The sequence below is a fragment of the Phalacrocorax carbo genome, chromosome 1 (genome assembly GCF_963921805.1).
Source record: "Phalacrocorax carbo chromosome 1, bPhaCar2.1, whole genome shotgun sequence".
Classification (NCBI taxonomy): Eukaryota; Metazoa; Chordata; class Aves; order Suliformes; family Phalacrocoracidae; genus Phalacrocorax; species Phalacrocorax carbo.
The window spans coordinates 94,072,101-94,093,796 of NC_087513.1; the positions used below are offsets into that span (position 1 = coordinate 94,072,101).

The 21,696-nt window shown below is 35.6% G+C and overlaps 1 protein-coding gene across 1 annotated transcript in view; it reads right to left on the reverse strand.

Annotated features, from left to right (window-relative positions):
• Nucleotides 1-21,696, reverse strand: part of ABI3BP (ABI family member 3 binding protein) — a 178,584-nt gene that overhangs the window by 37,636 nt on the left and 119,252 nt on the right. Inside the window, exons 44-61 of the mRNA XM_064467435.1 lie at nt 20,306-20,374; nt 18,151-18,198; nt 17,593-17,667; nt 15,908-15,955; nt 15,328-15,402; nt 13,771-13,818; nt 12,817-12,891; nt 11,999-12,073; nt 11,275-11,322; nt 10,651-10,725; nt 9,874-9,948; nt 8,279-8,353; nt 7,545-7,619; nt 6,989-7,063; nt 5,345-5,419; nt 4,809-4,883; nt 3,591-3,656; nt 3,212-3,286 (exon numbers count right to left, since the gene is read on the reverse strand). Of these exons, the coding sequence (XP_064323505.1) occupies nt 3,212-3,286; nt 3,591-3,656; nt 4,809-4,883; nt 5,345-5,419; nt 6,989-7,063; nt 7,545-7,619; nt 8,279-8,353; nt 9,874-9,948; nt 10,651-10,725; nt 11,275-11,322; nt 11,999-12,073; nt 12,817-12,891; nt 13,771-13,818; nt 15,328-15,402; nt 15,908-15,955; nt 17,593-17,667; nt 18,151-18,198; nt 20,306-20,374 (1,227 nt within the window). The remainder of the gene's footprint in view (nt 1-3,211; nt 3,287-3,590; nt 3,657-4,808; nt 4,884-5,344; nt 5,420-6,988; nt 7,064-7,544; nt 7,620-8,278; nt 8,354-9,873; nt 9,949-10,650; nt 10,726-11,274; nt 11,323-11,998; nt 12,074-12,816; nt 12,892-13,770; nt 13,819-15,327; nt 15,403-15,907; nt 15,956-17,592; nt 17,668-18,150; nt 18,199-20,305; nt 20,375-21,696) is intronic.

The following is a 21,696-nucleotide window of genomic DNA, read 5'->3' on the forward strand; positions in this document are numbered from 1 at the left end:
TACATACACCAAGACAAATATGAAAAACCATCTCAATAAAATGAAATTCTAGAGAAAATGGCTAAAACATAGTAGAAAACTAAAAGGAATGTTAGTCATGAGGAGGCAATCCCTGCCTCTTTCCCACAGTCAAGTTTACCACCTGGCACTACAGCTAGCCAGGAGACTGAAAAGCCTGCCAGGAAACCAGCCATAGTCCCATGTGCTGCCACTGGAAAAAACAAATTCCAGTGCTTATCATCTGGGCCCTGCAGCTGCCAAGCACACTCTGCATGGGGTGAAACATCTTTGCCCTGATGCTAATAAGCACAATCAGGAAGAAGAACTGGAGTACATTCAACAGCAGTGCCAGCCCAGCAAGGAATTAAAAGATCCAAACTGCTCTTCAGACAACAGAGTATCCATGGCTCTTCAGTAAATGTGCTCTTCTTCAGACAAAGAAAAAATGATGTAATGTCTAAAGGTAAGCCTGAACACATATTGTTCCTTACAGTCCAATTAAGGATTCTGATCAGCTAACCACAGAAAATAACATATCATTTTCAAAATGGAAGAAATAAACTTCCCCACCCTCAAAAGCATACCTTATGTCATAACTTCTCTGAGATATTATCTACTGAAATAGAAACTTTTTTGTCTTTGCTGAGCTGGTAAGATTTAGGGTTCCAGGTCAGTAGAATTGTCTTTTCTAAATCTCTTCTGCAGACTTACAAATTCTGTTTGCAATATGTGATTGCACATTGCTTGGGGAAATATACAATATTTCTTTAATTGATTACCTGAACCCTCTTGTTGTGCAAAATGATTTTTGCAAGCACAGACAACCATGCAGGCTCAGACACTGCATTTGCTGCAATACTGTGACATACCTGCTTTACAGAAGACTTGGGATTTCACTTACAGATCAAGAGAAGTACAGACTGAAAAGTTGCAAAAAGCTGCAGTCCTCTCTCATCACATCATGAACATACAAAATTCATTGGTGATTTCTCTACACTTCTAAGAAGAAAGGTGCAGACTCACAGAAAGATATCCATGAGTTGCTATGTCAGCAGGGCTGGAGGCACAAAGAAATGGGCAGTAGATAATAAATGCCAGCTCTTCCTTGCTACTTTGGACACCAGGTTTAACTTAAAGGGCTTACTTGGCAGGCCACAAAATCTGGGTAACAGACCTCTTCAGGACACATCTTTAACTTAGAGAAAAAAGACTTACATAACTGAGCAATGGAAAATATTACTAGAAGTATCATTTTCTAGAGGAATTCTAAAAGATGTACTTATTCCCCTGTGAGTACACATAGTATGCCCAGCAAGGTAATAGTCTTGTGATGATTTTTGACATCATCTACCACAACGAAGTTCTAGTTCTTCTTGGCAACTGGCACTACTATAAAGATATGGAGATAATGACGACTAGTGGGCACTCCAACAGGAGCGTTTAAAATAAAATTGCTTAAACCAATACTTTAGCAGTCACCTAAAACAGCATTAAGCACAATATATTGTATTGTGCTTATATATTATATATATAATATATTAAGCACAAATACAATATTAAGCACAATATACTACATTTAAAAATTTACTATTACATTTATACTGCTGATTTACTTAGTATGCATTCTTTTTTTTCTTCTTTTTAAACTACAAATACCTCTACCAAGGTTAATACTATATGGGAGAACGGAAAAGCCTAAAATACATTCTAACATAATTGTGTATTTGTGCATAATTTCATAATGTGATTTCAAAAGCCTGGAGACCTGTGTGCATTCTGCCTATTTTTGGTAATGAGACATTAGAAAGCTCACTTATAAGCAGACTGCCAACACAAGTGAAAAGCAAAACTCTCTGACCCACAACTCCTGCCATCGGTCATTTCATACTGTAACAGTCTCTGATGTCCTGGAATTCGGTGGGCTTATTTAGTTTTCCAGAAGGGCTTTGAAAGGTTAAAGAGCACATACCTCCAATGAAGGCATCCACTCTGTATGTAATACAGAAGAGCACATCATGTTCTAAACAGCCTATTTTTAATTCCATTTAAATATACACCCATCTCCTCTGTGGTTTTGCCATTTCTAAAAACATGGTGGGCTCCTCAAAATTATGTACATGAATGAACAGCTGAAGTCATATTAATGTCAACAACAGGTATTAAATTGCCAAAGATACTTTGTAAATTGCCAAAGATACTTTGGAAATCCTAGTACAGAGAAACATCACACAGTCAAAAAAAAGGTATGTATAGAGTAGATGGTATATTACTCAGGTTATCCTAATCTAGCCAGCACAGAGCAATAGTATGGACAGCAGCACTGTTAGTAGTGGGTGAAGAGCCAGAAGTTTGCTTTGAGTATGTGTATTAGTCGTTTATTTGTATTATTATTATTAACTTGCATCATTGATGAAGAATCTCAAAATTCTGTACTTAATTAACCAATGGCTGTATTAAAAAACCAGCAGTATTTGTACTGCCATAATAAAGTATTTTTTTATTAAATAAAAAAATATAGATTCAATATAGATTCATTGCAAATTAGCACTGACAACATTATTTTGGTTGGATGGAAAAATCAAGTAGAATTGAAAAAGGAGAAGTTATTTCCCCCTGCAACCAAACCAGGATTTTGAGATCTTTGTGGTTAGGGATGTATGTTATTTGTGCGTAAGAACATGTTATTGAAGTGAGAGTTCTCACTCTCCTCTGTCATATATCAACTTAGAACTTTCTTGGTACTGAAGTATTCAAGCCTGAATACCGTATGGTCCGAACACTGCGTAGTTTGAATATGAGTAGGTCCAATGTGAACTAATAATGTGCAATAGCCAAGTAGCTAGCAAGATACCTGGCTTTAAGGCTTTCTTACCAAGCCTTCTGACTTGGACTTAAACAACTGGGTAACCCTTTTCAACAAAGTGTTTTCCAGTAATTAGGCTGGACCTATCCTCTAGAAAACATTAGTAAACAGTAACCACATAATAATCTATCTGTAAGTTTACACTGTCTGAGAGTGTCAATATCATTTCATAATGACACTAAGGAATTATATAGCATGACCAGTAACAGCAATTACATACAGTATTCTGAGGAATTAACTTCTGTAATCAAACACAATGAAATATTTTGAGGGCTCAAGATGATTTGAGGAAGTCACATTCCTGTCTTTTACTGATAAGTTAAAAAACTCCCAAAAATGCAGCTCTACCTGTTGTTGGCACAATCCACTTTGGCAGTCCAGGTGCTTTTGTTCTAGCTGGTCCTAATGTGGTCCTACTAAGAGCTGTGAGAGAATTTAAAAACAAAAAAGAAAAGAAAAAAGAAAAAAAGTTCCATGAGACGAAAGCCCAATAGACTTTTATGTGATGCCAACAATTCTGCATTAGAGAAGAAAAAGTAACACTTGCTGTGACAGTACACACAGTTTTGGATTCTTTTTTTCTCATTCGGAAAAGCTTTACCCCTAGAGACTGATTAATTGAAAGATAAATACCCCTTTTCCCCAGCAGCACTTAAAATTCCACTGAGAATAGGTGAAATTAATTAATCAATTTCACCCCATCCCAAATTGAATAAACAATTATTACCAGGTCTGGTCTGTGATTTATCAGTTGGCTTTGGTCTTGCAGAAGTGAGACGTGTTTTATGAGGTGCTAAAAGAAATCAGGTTCAGTTTAAATGTTACATGTAAAAGGAACACCAATACTGCAGCGTAATTTGCCAGAAAAAAGGTCCATGCACCAATGCGATACAGCAAAATGGACATATGAGAATTCTATGAATTCCAACCCAAAATGCACGCTGAAAATGCTAGTTTCTTTAGAGGTCAGATGACTCCATCATGCAGTCTGACCAGTTACATTCATGTTTAGGTTTAGGAAAAGATATAAAATATTTACAGCCAGTTACCCAACTGTATATGGATACAGAGTTAGCTCTGCAAGGTATCCATGGCCTTAAGACATTTAATTAGGTTCTGTAAAAAACAAACAAACAAAAAACCTCAAAATAAAACAGCAAACTGACACCCCCACCCCCACCCCCCCATCAAATACTCAGATAAAAACATGAAACATTAAAATATTGCCAAGAAACCAACTGGAAGCATTCAATGCAGACACTGTGTAGGGCTGCTGAAGCATAGTGTCATCATCAAGGTTAAAATCAGAAGCCTCCAACCTTTTCTTATTCTTGCCTTTCACTTGCCAAATAATTTTGTTATTTTAGTTGTTACAGAATCTGGGTGAATTACACAGAAAGCTGAAAGCATAAGCAGTAGCCAGTGTCATCTCATGCCAAATTATCAACTTCTGCAACTCAAATTTTTAAATAAATAGAGCTAGCTATTTGATATTCAAATCTAATAACCATTCTATCCCACAGCACTTAATGCAGCCTCTCTGAAGTGTCAGAGAAAAATACTTACGCAGGAAAGAACATATTACTCATTTTTGACATTTACATTTGGGAAAAGTTTAAACAGATTTATATTTAGTATTTTATCAGGAAAAAGATAGAAGTCAGTTACATTTATGTTTGCTACACTGTACTTCTGACAATCCAATATACAGCACCAATACTGTTTAAAAGCTTCATATTGTCTTTGAGGCAATACTGATTAAACCTTGATTTTCAGAGCAATGAACAAAAAACACTTGATAAGGGGGAAAATAAATTTTCATGTTATGTATTTGAAATAGTTTTAAAGGCAATAACAAACAGACCATTAAACCTTAAACCGTACCGATTTTACTTAAGATCTACAGACATTCAATACAGCAACTTAAGAAAATCCTAAAAATTACCTGTACTGAACTGTGGAATTTCAGTTGCTAGAGCAGTTTTGGGCTTGGGTGAAATCTGGTATGTTTCATTGGGAACTGAAAGTGGAGACATTATTGCTTATCAAATGTAAATTATTTCCTTTTAAACAGAAGACACCACAGGTTGAAGGGAAGTTCAAACTGTCTTTGTGTAGACCAGGAACAAAAAGAGTCAGTGCTAGAAACCTGGATGAAAATCATGCTTTTATGAAGATAAAAGACGTTTCAAGACTCGGGAGATACAGACAAAAGAAGAAAAGATGATCAGGTAATGCCTTTTTATATGACTCCTCAGCCTTGTACATGAAGATTTTAGAAAGAATTGCATGAAAGAAAAAATGGCTGGAAAATTAAAACCAGCAATATTTTGTACATGCACTGGAATGTGACTAACAAATGAACACAACATAAAGATATAGTAAGGTATTTTTGTTGATTAAAGTGTAAGTTTAGCCATATAGCAAAAGCAGAGAAAAGAAAGTTTTATGAAAAATAAACTGACATAATAGCCTCATTACCCAAAGTCATTTTGGACCCATCAACAACGTGAACTGTTATAAGGTTAATTGATCCCAGGTGTGTTGTCCTTGGAGCTACAAGAAATAAAACATTGTTCTGTGAGAAGTGAAATTAAAGAATTTGGGTTTCATTAAGCTTCTGTGTCCTTTGCTTCCTAAAAACCTAGCTACACATCTGCTAAGATAATTTTAACAGATATGAGACAGACATGTGTTCTGATTAGTCTGGATGTATTTTCATGCTGGCAGCCAGACAGTACAACCATTCTGCCAGCCCGCCACCAACTTCAGAACAAATACCCTAAAGGTGGAGTTCTGACAGTCTTTGGTCTTTCCCACACTGGGTATATTAATTTGCACTTCCCTAAAAAAATTCTTGTAGTTAATGTATTTATCTTTCAGACATTCTTCCCTCACTCAAATTTGATTGAATTTAGTGAAAGATATCTGTTACTGCATGAAAAGGAGAGACTGGCGGGCAGAGGCCCATGCTACATGTCTTTTTCAGAAATAAGGTTAAAATACGGAAGCTGGCAAGTAACCTACTTACTATCATCAAGGGCAGTGGCTAAATAGTGCCATTTGTTTTTAGCAACTTCCCTAACAGTAGTTTAGTTTGCATATACATCATTATAATTATTTAAAATTTAAAGGAAAAGACTAAATCTACAAATTCTGATTTTGAAAATTCTTTCCCTAAATCTAACTACATAGTGGTACCAAAACATGGCCCTTGTTAACTATGACATGATTGGAAATAGCTCTTATTCAATTGAGATTCTAACTTGGTTACTTAACAGAAAGCCTTCCAAAATAAGGCCTTTAGAAAGGAAATATTTTTCCTGGACTGTTCAGTTTGATTTTCACATTAATATATACGTACAGTTCTTGAATGAACTCTCTGCTTAGATTCTTTTTGGCTATACAAAAAGGGCTAGAAGTCTAAGGGAATAAAAGGGAGGGGAATGATAAAACTATTCATTAACCTATTACTTTAAGCTAAAGTATTATCAGTTTGGAGGTTAGATCAAAAAGTAAGAAAGATTAGGAGCTGCTTTTTCTTGTTGTTGTCCTCCCCCAACAATTTCTTTTTCTCCTGTGACCTTCCTACCTAGCAATTTTAATGGAAATATGTCACACCCGGGGTAAAACTGCGGTATCATCATCCTTCACTATAACTATGCATCCCTAAATCTACAGTAGCTACTGCAAAAATCACTGATAGGAAGAAGGTACCTATACTCTTAACATCTAGCTGTCGTGGACTGAGATTCTATAACCCAAGTTTCAAAAGTACTTGAGAAATTGAAGCAAACATGTTTAGGGTAATAAAATCCCCCCAAACAAAAGAACTTAATGCAGCTGGCTACAGCAGTATATTTTTATTAAAATTAATAGAATTCCTCACATTTTTAATGGCTACTACCCACCAATTCAACAAACAAATGTTAAAACCCACAACCATCTTAACATCTGCTCTCTATGGAAATTGATGCAGTTCTCTCAGATATAATTCGTTAACATACTCTGATCTGAACAGTGATACTAATTTCTGTCTCCATATCATGCATGTCACATGACAGCAGAAAGAGTAATTAAGGCAGTGCCACAATAACACTTCTAAAGTTACAAACTTTAAATTACCAGGTTTAGTCTGTGGTACTTCTGGCTCAACAGATGTTTTGGGTTTGTAAGGAATGAGCAGTGTTTCTTTTGGAGCTGAAAGAAAAGGAAAAAGATTATTATTATATTCTTCAGGAGTCATGATTCCAATGCCATATTTAGCCCACAGAAAATGCATACCTCAAATGCCTGAAAAAAAGACAAAAACAATTCCATGGCTTTCTGGAACCTGAAACAAAATGACTACCCAAAACACAGAAAAGTTCTAGCACTGTGCTGTAGGATAAGTTGAGTTAGTGGCTAAAATTCTTGCTCTAAAAGAAAAATCAGACCACCGAATTTGGTTGGAAATCTGACAATACAGGCTTCTGACCAGACATGAGCTGGAGGCTATTTCTGCTTTAAGTCCAGGATAGAACTCAGACCATCTGTATTAAGAAACATGCATGTGTGTAAGCCACATGTAGGATAGTGGAATGACATTACACAAAATACCACACCAGACCATGTTCTTTAGAATTTTCTCCTTTGAAAAATTAATAATACCTGCATCTTAACTTTAAGGAAACTTATTTACCCATTGTTGCCCTTGAATGCTCAGTGGTAGTAGAAGATTTTGTAATAATTGGTTGTGGAGTTGTCTGATGTATTGCTGTTAAGGAGAAAATGTGAAGATTCTTAGAATATTAAACTGTAATAGAAACAAAGTAGCATTTGCACTATTTCTAAAACTTTCAAAATGTCCCAAAGAGTAGCAGAATATCTTAAAAAACAACTGCTGACAGATATTGTTATCTACTAACTTCTCCTCTACATTCCATCCATAACAAAACCGGGAAAAGACACAGCTCCCCATAATTATTTTTAAGACTACTTTTGTATAGCACTTTCAGTATAGCACACAATGTCAGTTGCCAACTGCACAAGCACATTGCAAAGGAGTTCTGTTGCATTTTATGGATAAAAAACCAAAAGTGCTCACAAATAAGCATCTCTAATTACCAGGAAGTAATCAGAGAACTCAGTCTGTCTAGCCACTGAAATTTGCCAACACCCACATTACTACTCTTCAGCCATCATTTGCTATATGTAATAGAAAGGTGGAAAAACATTTTTGATGCTATACTACAAATCCTACTATTATTTTCAGTGTAGCTTTGGCATATTTTAAACTGACTGACTTAAGTGTAATGCATTTGTTTCAGCGCAAAACCAGCTATGAATAATTGCATTAAAAAGGACAAACCCTGAGGCTGAGGGAAAGAATGATTAAACAAAACCACAAAAAAATTAAAAGAATGACTCCATTACCAGGTTTGGTGTGTGGCGCTCTTGTTTTTTCAGATGTTTTTGGTTTGGTATGAATGAACTGTTTTTCAGTTGGAACTGAAATAAAAACAAACAGCACCCAGAACAATAATTAAAAAAACGCACTGCTTTCATGGTACACAAGGAACATAAGTATGATCTGATCTGTAATGAGGCAAATTATGTAAGGGTAGAGCTGAAAACCAATCAGTTGGAATTCCTGCAAAGAAAGGAAATTCAACGGCTGCTGGCACAAACAGACTTCCCCAAAACTATATATAAATTTGTAGCTGTGGATGAAGCAGTGAAGAATATAATCATGAACAGCATACAGTAAAGTAAAAGGGCAAAAATACACAGCAGTACCCTACGTCTTCCACATCTGCCTTACTTAGGTATCTGAGGACAGGATCTATTCTTCAGTGGACCCTTCATATCAGATTTGATCTATAAATTGACTTCCATGTTCTTATGTGGGAACTATTCAATCTTGTTATCTTCATAATATTCAGTTAAAAATTCTTGCCATGGAGGAATAATTTACTGGAAAAAGTTATCTTAGGACTTGCTAGTCTGTGATCCACACCAATGTGAGAGGTCCTCAAAATATCTGCCTTAGCCTGTGAATCCTACATCCCCCTTGCTCTGAAGAACCATTTTCTGCATACGAATATTGCATCAGGTAGCCCCAGATGTGTATGACAGGGCACATAAACTTCAGAAAGCTATATAAAGAGCTATCAAATGAATACTAACCTAAGTATCAAAGCATACAGGGAACATATATTAAAATAGAATAATGATGAAAAGCATTTTTCATTTTTCCTACTCCTCAAAAAGAAAAACATGGTTCAAAGATTATTAAGTGTCTATTAATACTTCTACGATCCCATTTTATTCTCAGAAAATCATGGTCAATGTCTACCTCCAAAGCTGGGGACAGAGAATTGATTATTAACAAAGATTGCACAAGCAATACTCCTGCTGCCCAGTGCTGGATTCATTGACCCGTATTTAGTCTACATCTGACATCTGAGATAAGAAGACAGAATTGTCAGCTAAAGTTTCATATAATTAAGCAAATTTTCCCAACATGGATGACTAAAAGTTAGCAGAGAAGAACTAGTACTAACAACTATTATTTGATTTGGAGGGTCACATAGTTGGTCTGTTTTGGTATATAGTATGTTATAGTTGATACCTTACAATTTTCTTGCAATTTTCTTCTATAAAATTGTACCATGAGGAGTGAAGCAGAAGAGTATTTTGGGATGACAGTAACCATACCGCAAATGCAGGAATTACAAGAATCACCACCTGCTCTTTAAATAAAGTCCACTTTTACTGAGAAATATGTAACACCTGAAGGAATTACATCATCCTGACTGGAAAAGCCAGAAGATGAGGAAAAGAACGTTCCAAAGTAAATAAGCTCATGCATTATTACCCTTATCATGACCAAAGGACAAACAAGTATCTAGAAACGGGGCAAAATTTCATTATTAGTTTTGAATATAATGTAATGAGCTCTCTCTAAGAATATCTTCTTTAACAAGAATGGAAAATAGAGTAATTATTTATTAAATACACACGATTACCCAATGTAGCCTTTGTTCTTTCAGGAATATGAGGAATCATAGTAGTATCTGGTTCATGGAAGGTTGGAATGATTTCTGTTGGAAAAATGTCAATAAATGCTCAGAATAATGACGAGACTCCCTTTACCTCCCACCCCCTTAAAAATAAACTTTCAGCACTAAACTATATACACCAAGAAAGGGGTGTTTTAAAACAGCAATGGGCATTTACCCTTAGAGATTTATGGTTACAAAGAGTTAAATTTTTTGTTTGTTTTTAACTTCTTGATACTTAAAAAACAACAATAGCAACCCCTCAGTGAAATCACTGATTATCTCATACAGGTCAGTTGCTTTTATGATGGGGATGGGGAGTCTCCTAATCAAAATTCAACTGAAGGGAATCCTCAGTCTAATCTGGTTGAAAACGTGTATATAAAGGAAAAGCACAGCAACAGCTTTAAGAGGCTTCTCTCATAAAAGCTTCAAAAATGTGGTGCAAACAACTGGGGTTTATTGCTCAGATACAAGCTGTGAATAACTTTTAATCATTGATTTAAACATACAGGTAACTACTATTTCTTCTTCTGGTAATATCTGTATAACATAAGAAAAAATCTTGAACTGCCATAGTTTCCATCAGTGGTATGACTTAACTGCAGCATGGCAGAGGTTTTCTTAAGCTAGAATGATACCCAGCTAACAGCAAATGTACTGTTGACAACTCCCCTCAACGCTCGCCACTAAAGCAGTTGCTCAGTTATCAACCGCAGCTCAACAAAAGACCAGATAATTTACCAGGCTTGCTGTGTGGAGCATCTGGGATGGGAACTGCTTTAGGTTTAAAGGGAGTATGTTGTGGTTCTTTAGGAGCTGAAAGAAAAGACCTGTTTTAAGCATTTATACTCTTAGAGAAATTAGACAGGTTTATTGCACAGGCACTGCATGCCCCATGCTTGCAAAGAAAAACAAGATCCTTACATGAGAGACGGAAAAATGGAGTGTCAGATACATATAGGAATTTAAAGAGAAAAGAAAATCATGAATGAAAACATGGGTGGAAAATTGATCAAGTAAGCAAAATCTGGAGTCAAGCAACAAAAACTGAAAGAACAGGAATGGCTATAGTGGACATGTTTCCATCTGTATCTCAGAGCTCATAACTGCAATACGCATGGCATGCTTCTGCCTTACAACTGTCAAAGGAATTACAATGTGTATGAGACTGAAAGAAATTTTCTGTTAAGACAACAAAACAGCTAGGAGTCTTTCAATACCTGGAACAGAGTTCAGTGAGTAGAAAAGAAAACAAATCAAAACCACAAACAGATGATGTGAAAAACGGACTAATGAAGTATAACTTTTGGTCCAAGGAAGAGCAGGGAAAAAATAATAATGACCAGCCCAAGGTAACAATTTTACCTGTTGCTGTCTTTGGTTGTTTAATTCTAAATGTAGTAGGTGCCAAAACTTCATAAAAACAAGAATGTACACAGAATTAGCAATAAGTACAAGTAAAAGGGTAAAATTACTCCCTTTTACATGACTGATTTATTTTCAAATTGCAACACATACTTAAATTTGTTCTTTTATTTTTAAAAATTATTTATTGGTGGAATTAGTGAATATACAGTGACTCAAAAGGAAGGTTCAACTGATGCTTTCAGAACTCCCTGGCATTACAGAGGTTTGGTAGTCCACTAGTACATAAGTCCCTATTAAGTATATTTTTAAGGGTCAAATTCCATTACCAGGGCACACAAACATAAGTGGTTTAAGTTACAGATATTTAGAGTCATACAAAAAGGCCCTCAAGTATGTTTTTCTCTAAGCCTCTTTTGATAGGCGAAGAAGAGAAGCAATTTCTTCCAAGAACATTCTTATAATGCTTACATGTTGTCTACCCTGCTATACAGATTATTCATCAGTGACAGCTGTCACATGGCTGAAAAGCATATACAAATCATCAAAACTCAGCCATTAAAAATACAAATCAGCTCTATCTTCTTTTAAACATGTATTTAAAGATCATTAGAAAATCTCTTTGTAATATGGAGAGATGTTAATCAACACTTGATTTTTTGAGGAAAGACAACCCAAAAGAAAACCCAAATATTCAAGCACAACAAAACCCCAATCTATTTACCAGGTTTTGTGTGTGGTACATCTGGACTTGGTGACACTCTGGGCTTGGAAGAGACTCGACGACTTTCTTTTGGACCTGTGAAGATGAGCAAAGTTCTGAATGTGTTATTGAGGATGATGAGTCAACATAAGTCTTTTGATTTTGTGACAGGAGATTAATTTTCTGCAAAAAAAAAAAATAATTTAGGAAGTATTTCTTCCATTTGAAAATAATCACAAAGAGATCTCTTGTCAATGCAATCAATATTATTAGTGCAGAGACTAAAGACAAATTGACCGTTACAGTGCAGTGTTGGATTAACTCTCCACTCCTCAGCTCTATCAAACAGAGCTTTCTACAGAGTAAACTTCTGTAGTTCCGACTAATTGCGCTTAAGTGTTTTATATTCCAAAAATCTGCTGCTCATTTAAATCAACTTTGCTTTAAAAAAAACCTCCAGCAAAACAGTCAAAGCAGAAGAAACATGGAAATTTACCACTAATTTTCAAATGGACAGAACTATTTCCAAAGTTTTGGGAACAGGAAAGGATTGTAATTTTACACTTGTAAATAATTAACTAGAAAATACAAATACCTGTCACATTTATGATGCAAATTTTCCTATGTGCAAGGGCTCAAGATGAGTGTTAACCCCCACATCCCTACCATTATACAGTTATTGACATGTATAAATATCTAGCTGATTATCTTGTTCCATGACAGTAAAACACAGCCTATTCAATAACTAACTGTGTACCCTCAGAGAACTCACTAATTTTGACATTTTTCAAACTGCTAAAACTTTCATGCACTGAAGGGAAAAATATTGGTAAGCTTACTTGCTCTAGTTGGAGGAACACGTGGACTGGGTGATGTTTTAGGTTTGGAAGGCCCATGACGTGTATCTTTAGGAGCTGGAAGAAAGAAACTAGGTTATACCGTACTAAAACTTTCTGACGTATCAATGCACAATACCACCCATAACTGTCAACACAAACAGCAAAGATTTGAACCAAAGTTATTCTGTGGAAGTGATGCAAAAGAGAAGGGGTTTTTTTGGAACAAAATCAGGCTATCGAGAAAATAAATAATCTTCTGTGACATATCATCAACTAAGCATGTGACAGAATTACTGGTTCTATTTAAGCAGAGGACTTAAAAAAACATAAAGAAGAATAAAACAAAATAAGTAACTTAAAATACAAAAACACCACTGCTCTGTAATGGAGGTTGTACTGGAATGATTTGCAGTATCAGATTCAAATGATAAAAATTCCTTAGTCGAATGGATCTTCCTCAAGGAATCATACGACCCAAAGTTCACTGAAGTGATTTTGTTCTGACAGTGGAATTGAGGTCTGAGCAAAACAGAATTATTTTTCAGACCTCAGTGAAGGACTGAATTTCATTTAGTAAAACTGGAGGGGAAGGGAAACAGAGAAAGAAAACGTAGAGCATGCAGTATTGCTCACCCAAACCATATGACTAACCAGGACAGTGCCACCTCTACAGAAAGGCTGAGAACGTGTAAGTTAGGATTCTGTTCTGATCTGCCCTCTGCCTCTTATCATTAAACACTGAAGGAAATTGCCCTATCTTACGTGCATAACAACTTGAAAGGCACAAGATCCTCTTAAATTTTTTGTAGAAAATAAGAAAAGATTCAGAGAATCTTAACTGTTAAATTATTAAGGCACACACAAAGAAAGGTAACAAATTTTTTCAGGTCTACTCAATGATCTGTGTTGAAGAGGAAAGACAACATGACTGTTAAAGTAAGAAAGCATCATTACCTACTGTTGACTTTGGTTTCTCAGTGCTAAATGTAATTGGTTCCAGAACTGCATTAGCACAATAAAAAACAAAAACAAGTATTAACAAGAACAACCAAAACATTACAGATGTTACCTCCACAATGATACCTCCACAATCATGCCCACTACAGCCAATGACAGATGGTCACTCCTCCTTGAAACTCAATACACGTCAGAGCATTATGCTGCTCAGAATTGCCTCCAGTTCAGGGAAATAGCTCTAATACAGAACAGAGGCCAAATATAGATCTGAAGATTTTGTAATAAGCCACAAAGAAATTGTGGGTGTTTTTTCACCTTCAACTTTGTACATTTTCTTGACTTATTTCAAGGTTTTGATTCCAACAATAGGTGCAGACTTACTGGAGGGAAAAGGAACCTTAGTTGTTATCTTTCCACCCATTTATCCAGCAGTACCATCTAATACTGTATATACCTTGGATACCCCCGTACTGGCTCTGGCTGGGATGGAGTATATTTTCTTCATAGCAGCCCCTGTGGTACTCTGTTCATGACCAAGACAGCGTTGATAACACACCAATGTTTCAGCTATTGCTGAATAGCATTTGTTACAGCATCAAGGACTTTGTTTTTCGCTCTGCCCCTAAGCCAGTAGGCCGGGTGGGCAACATGCTAGGAGGTGACACAGCTGGGACAGCTGAACCAAACTGACCAAAGGAATATTCCACGTCATATAATGTCATGCTTAGCAACAAAAGTGGGTGGTAGACTTTCCAAAGGACCCATTGCTCATAGATTGCCATAGGTCTGCTAGTGGGATGTGGTGAGTGGTTACCTTTGTATCACCTGGTTTTTCCCCTCTTTTATCCTTCCCTTGTCAAACTGACTTTATCTTGAACTATGATTGTTTTCCCTGTTTTGCTCTTCTAATTCTCTCCTCTAGCCACTGTGGGGTGAAATGAACAAGTGTCTGGTGGGTGCTTAGTTGCTGGCTGGGATCAATCCAGCACAGTACCTCATGCAATTGCTATTGTGAGTTGTGTAACTTTATTCCTCCATCCACAATTAGCCCAGGGTTGTATAAAGCTCTATAGCAAGCTGTGTAAACAACATTATAGAAAGTATTACACAGGCTTAAATGTCTGCACAATGTAAGGGCTGTGCAAATGTGAACTGGAAAGTATAAATGAATGATTGGGCCTAGGAAAGAAAAACCAACAACACAATTTGAGATATACAGGAAGAAACCCTTCTTCTTTGCAATTACACCCCTCCTTTTCACCTTCACTTTCCCAAAACCCAAGCAAATTCACACAGAAAAGACCTATTTTCACTGACAACTGCACAGAAAGTGCCCACTGTTGTGACTTAAAATGTAACAAAGAACTGAAGACAGAGATTTGAAACTTACTAGGTTGCTTGTAAATTCCACAAGCCATACTGGATTTTATCCTTCAAGGAATGCTCAAACATATACGCCCAAGGGATACATATAAATCTGAAGCTCCACTGATCACAGTAGAATTCATAAGGCACACGTATCAGTGTGATAAGATAAAGAAGCAATGTACTTACCAGGTTTGGTTTGTGGCACCTCTGAGCTTGGTGGTGTTCTAGGTTTGGAGGGAACACGCTGTGTTTCTTTTGGAACTGAAATAAAAAAAATAAAATACAACTATTAAAATCTTTCAAGGACCAAGACTGATAGAAGGCATAATATTAAAAAAGAATATATGCCTTTGGGACCGTCTGGAAACACAAAAAGCTTGTATGAGTAATGGAGAAGTATGAATATCTGGTACATGAAGAAATAATAATGTTGATGGAGAACCTCTGTAACAGGATAACATAAAGCAAGGCCAGTATGGATGGACTCATATAAAAGATGAAGGAGCACATGACAGAAATGGAGTACAGAAACACGTAGTCAAAGGTAGACTTTGGTGCTTCCATCCACTCTACAGAACACATTTGTGTGAGAAAAAACAAACCAGATGATTATGAATTGTTAGTGTAAAATCAGACACACACACAAAAATCTTACAGAAGGACTAAATTTAATATTAAAACTTATGACAGTGGAGTACAATGTGATGCTCGGTGGATACTGAGGAAAAAAGATAAATGTGATGGTTCCTGTAGGTAAAACTGTTACCTATTGTTGGTTTTAGTTGATCAGTTCTAAGTGTTATAGATTCCAGGACTGTATCAGAAACAAAACATAAAAGCTATTATAAAAACTGAAAAGAATAATTCCACTTACAATTAGTATTACTTGGCTAGTAAGTGCATTTTGAATGATATACTATGAATACTGCTTCATACAAAAACTGCTATATTAAATGAAATCTCAAAAAAAGCAGTGTAAGCTGAAACATAATGTGAGCTTAGTTCTCCCATGGGCTTCAATGAGATATCCAAATATGTATCACCCCCTTAATCTGAAAATGGCCTTTTAGGAACACAAATCTTTTCCCCTTGTGGTGTATTTCAAATGCAGTTTATATATATACAGTTGGAAACAGAGACCACTTGCTTGTTTTCTGGATGCTATATTATCAAAGAGCATTACAGTGTATTGCATTGCATGATCACATACTCCAGCTCTAAACTGGTATGGGTCTAAAATAAAACTGTGTGTTTAAGGGGCATAAGGATGTGAAATTGATGCTATTTTCTTGCATTTCCCACATTAGAAACAGAGGCACAACAGAAATGGTATCCCTGTCTGTGTCAATTCTTCTGTATGGGTGATAATGAAAAAAATTTCTTAGGATCTTTTAAGACAATCACAAGATAAGTGGATGATTCTGTAAAAAAAAGTTCTTTATATTAGAGATTCAATAATAATAATAATTAAAAAAACCCAGTAACTTTAGGGAAAAAAAAACCAAGCCAAAAAACCAAAACACAGAACAATACAAACCTGTAATATTTGTGTGACAAAACCATGTTTTGAGAAGGTCAGATTACCATAATAATGAAAAATGGCCACAGAGATAAGAGAAGTTGCATTTTAAGCTGTAGTTTGGAAACAGTGTTTTACAATCAGCTGCCATGGTTAAAAAATTATGAGAGAACATGGTTTTGACTGCTTTCTACATGAGAAAATCACATTTAATAGGTAACATCAGCTTTCAAAAATATTGCTCCATTTCCACAATTTCAAGATCTTCAGTAAAGTGATTATCATGACATTTTTCACGTTTACCAAAAGTTAACGTATGTTGGTATTTGATAACCTTGTTGATATTACCAACTGGATAGCAGAGGACAAAGAGCAGTTTTTTCTGCCTACAACTGAATTCAACTGCACTCACGTTTAATGACATAGTACAAAAATCCAATATTTTGCAATATGGCATAAATGATCATGAACGCTAATAAATATTAATAGTTATAAACAAATAGTAACGATGCACTGTGTAATTTACTCATTCATGCAGAAAGTAAGATGATAATGAAATTAAGTAATTGTGACTTAAAAAGGAAACCTATTTATTCTAACAATGCAAAGCAATGCAGGAAAGACTTGTACCACCTAAGTAGCCATAATACATACTTTAATTGCTAGGTATTTGCTTTAGTCACCACTGTAACCTGAGTTTAACAACCGTTTTCTCATGCTGCTGCCAAGAAGCAGCAGGGATTTCTTCTTTTGCATGACGAAAAACACCTAGTGAATGTTACTACTCCTGAAAACTGCAAATATGTCACTGAACACACAGCAGAACAGAACCGCTTTATGTTTTAATTGGCTCAGATAATGAACTAGCTGCTCAGAAGTATGTTTCAATCCAATATAAACTGTATTAGAAATAATCACACAAAGCAGTTTACCATCCTTGGCCTGTGGGATATGAGCTTTGGGTGAAGTTTTAGGTTTAGAAGGAATATGTTGAGTCTTCTTTGGAGCTGGAAGAGAAAATGTGGGTAATAAGTTGGTTAAATTGCACAGCAGTTAGTGTCTGATATCAAGTTGAACACAGAAACACAGAAACCTCACCCCTGCAACAGAGGAAAAAAAGTCTCTGTACAGAAGTAGGAAAGAAAGTCAGGTAATACTCTCTGTATGTTTACAACATGAAAAGAGTGGAATTTTAGTAATTTTTGAAGCTCGGGATTTGTTTTTTTAAATAAAAACTAGAACAAGCACAGGCAAGCATAACTACGAGAAAGGGAATTCAGAGCTGCCAGCATCATTTTCTTAAAAAAAAGAGACGTTCCAACTGTGGAGAGAGCACTGTACCCAATTGTCATGGATGCCAAGCAAGAGAATTACCTAGAAGAAAAATGAAGTGTAATGGAACAATCCTAAGGCATAAGGTGATTAACTTCAGTGATGCTTTCTGTGATGAAAAAGGCAAACACAACAGCTTGCTAAGGAAATATCATTACCTATCGTTGACCTTGGTGGTTCAATTCTATGTGTAACGGGTTCCAGGACTGCAACAGAAACAGCGTGACAGGGTAAGTATGGAACGTACTCCAAAAAACTTAAAATTGCTCCACTGGTAAGTATAAAAGCAGGTGCTAAGACTACACTACAGTAATGCAGATATTCAAATTAATTTTACTTTTTAAAACCATGGACAATTAAACTTCCTCTAATAATACAGGTTCAGTAAGAAAAATATAATTGCACAAAGTTGATGGCAATGGAAGCAAAAATATGTTAATAGAAATCAGTAAATCCTAGAACAAGCAAGGGAAGAGATTACACAGCTTAACTCAGAGGCAGCGAGGGACTCTTGATATACAAAAATACCAGGTATCCCCAAAGTGAAGTGTGCTACTACTTGAAAGTGGAATGCTGACCATGACAAAACATTTTAATTTTTCCTCTAAGATGAGCAGTCAAGCAGAGGACTAATAGGCTGCTATTGGTACAGCTATATAGCTATCTGATAAAGCCTCTTAGTGTTTTCTTATTATATCCTCTTATAATTTGGATCATAAATCCAATACGTCATGTCCTTTTCCTCCTCACAAACTATGCCAAAGGGGGGGGGGGGGGAAGAAAAAAAAATCACAATCCTAAATTACAAATGGCAGAATCTTGCTTTCTGAAGCAATTTGGTTTCTCTTTGTATAAACATTATCCCAAAATAATGAACAACAACTTTCTTCCCTCCTCCAAGAAAGAAAAGTTGAAGTTTTTCACTTTTTTACTTTCTGTGCTAGTAGCAAGCCTCAAAGTACACAATTTCAAAAGAACTGCCCTATCAGATTTAGCTTGAGGTGTTTTGGTTGTAGCAGATGATTTGGGCTTCAAATGTGTGGACTGTGATTTCGGGTACTGGAAAAAATTTGGTTTGCAAAAACCAGTATTTAAGCTGAGAGGAAATGGTGTCCCATAGAAGAATCATATTCACATTCAGCAATGAAGAATTGAAGTCTAGGAAATGACCTTCAGTTTGTATCAATGAATAAGCACATTAAAAAATGGTGCTATGGGTTCAATGCATGAAATAGTATATGGGCAAGACAAGCAGACAGAGCCTGTGAAGAAAGGTATAATCAAAGAATTGGATGTTCTTCTGCAGCAAAATTAGATTCTGAGAGTTTAGCCAAAAGCCAAAGAAGAGAGAGCTAAGAAACGATACTTAGGAAACATTGTTATCCAATGTCGACCTTGGCAAATCCAGGTTGTTAGAAGAGTTTTGAGAGTACTTTATGAAGTAGAACTTGTTGCAGTTGGAAACAGTGAATCTAAGTGATTTGTTGCTAATTAAACAAATTTATTTCTATTTAATAAAATCATTTAAGAACAGACTAAAAGCCATCCTTGCCCAGTAAAGTATTATATGTGTAGTTGGCTTCATCCAGGTTTTAAAGAGCAAAGCTATACCTCTGAAAATATGATAAAGTGCTTCTCAGAATACAATCTGGAAAGTGTAAATGCATACAGTGACACAAATCTTCCTTTAACATTTGAAGGCTCACTGCAAAGGACACCTTTGTTCTTAGTCTACATTAAAAACATATTTATTAAGCACATCACTAAATATATATTCCCATACCAAAAAAGGCAATTATCATGTATTACTTTATATAAACTTTCCTCCTCTGTAAAACTAGAATTACTTTATTTTCTTAAACTGAACACAAGTTTCCATGGATTACTTGAAAAGATGCAATATTTTCTGTAAAACCAAGAAATTATCAAGCAATGCTCAGTTATGTGCAACAAAGAATTCCCCCTTCTGCAGAAACTGTTCAGCAGTTTGAGTTTTTAAATGTGATTTTTAGATTAAGTATATTATTTTTGTTTTTAATAAAATCTTTATTATTGCAATAATTATTATTCTTTCTTTTTCTAATGTAACTGAAACTTCTAATCAGATACCTTTGAAGAGATATCCTGTCTTCTAGAAGACAATATCTCCACACTAGAAACATGGAGAAATAATAAAGCACCAAGACTGTATTTCCATTTGTGGGGTTTGGACTACATATGAAAAGGCAAGAAGCTTACAGGAAATGGTGTTTTCAACTGCACATATTATCAGACCAATGAAAAGAATGACTAAAGATGATTTGTAATCATTACCCTCTGCCGTCTTTGGATGTTCATATGTGTAGGGACTCCTAGTAGTGACTGACACAGGAATGGTTGCTGCTGGAATAAAGAGAATTTTCTTGAGAGAAATACAGGTGCATCTATATCAATTTCTCAGCTTCTGATATGGCTCAGCTGCTCTTGCTTCCCAGTTAAAATGTGCCTCCTCCCCACTATTCAAATGGAAACACTGAGTAAGTAGTAAATTTACTGGATGTTCTTAAGCAACAGTAACTACCCTGTGCAGCTTTTGCTGTTCTTTGAAAATAAAAGGTGCATTTATGCTACAGGAACACCACTGGCAGGGGAGCTCTCTGAGTCTTCATCTTCCCGTTTTCCTGGCAATTTTTTTTTCTCTTTATTGCTGTAGACCACTGAAAAGAAAGAGTTCCAGAGAAACTTTTTTTCTTTGGGAAATCTTTCTGTTAATTTTCCTGAGTTTCTTCCACAGTGATGCAAAGATTAAATATCAAAGACTTCCAGTGTAAACAACTGCAAAGTCACAGAAAGTAAGGTTGAAAATCCCAGTAGGTTATCTAGTGCTATATTAGATAATCAAGTTAAAAGCTTCTCATCTCTTTCCAGAGTAACTAATTAGCTTTGAAAGGAAAGAACTCCAAAGACTCTGAAAAGTATAAAGAACTTTGAAGACAAAGTTGGTAGAATTGTTTCGTATTAGCATGACTTTACAATCGGAGTCCATTTTCAATCCTAAATAAATCTACAATCATTAAATAATCAATGTGCTCATCCAGACCTTTGAACTTTACTTCACTAGTTTGCTCTGCTTTGATGCTTCTCAGACTATGTTTTATTACCTATACCTCCTGGTGCTCTCTCTATCTTTATCATGATACAGATTTTAATTAGGAAATAAAAAAATGATTGATGAATATTGTACAATGTGCCTCAAACTTTATTTTTGGACATACTGACAAATTGCTATGTTGAAGTTCACAAACATTTTAAGACTCACAAATACATTCATTTGAGGAAGTTATCTTAAAACTTTTGAATACAATAAAATCTGAGACCTAAACCTTTGAAAACTTGATCAGTTTAGATATAAAATTACTCTGTTAATTTAAAACACTCTGTTTCCTTGCATGACGGTTTATGATGGGGGGATTATAGTTAGAGGGACTTTGTTTCAGTTTAAAAGACTGAATAAAGGAACTGACATGTTTCATTCAGAATTTTAAATCTTCCCTCATTTATTTACTGGCATTTTTTACACTTAATGATTGATGTACTTAATACTATTGCAACTACACTAAGAAAGCAAAACACTGTAAAATGTCTTCAGGACAAATAATTTGGGCAATTAAGTAAACTGGTTGCCCAGGGAGGTTGTGGATTCTCAATCCCTGGAGATACAAAAG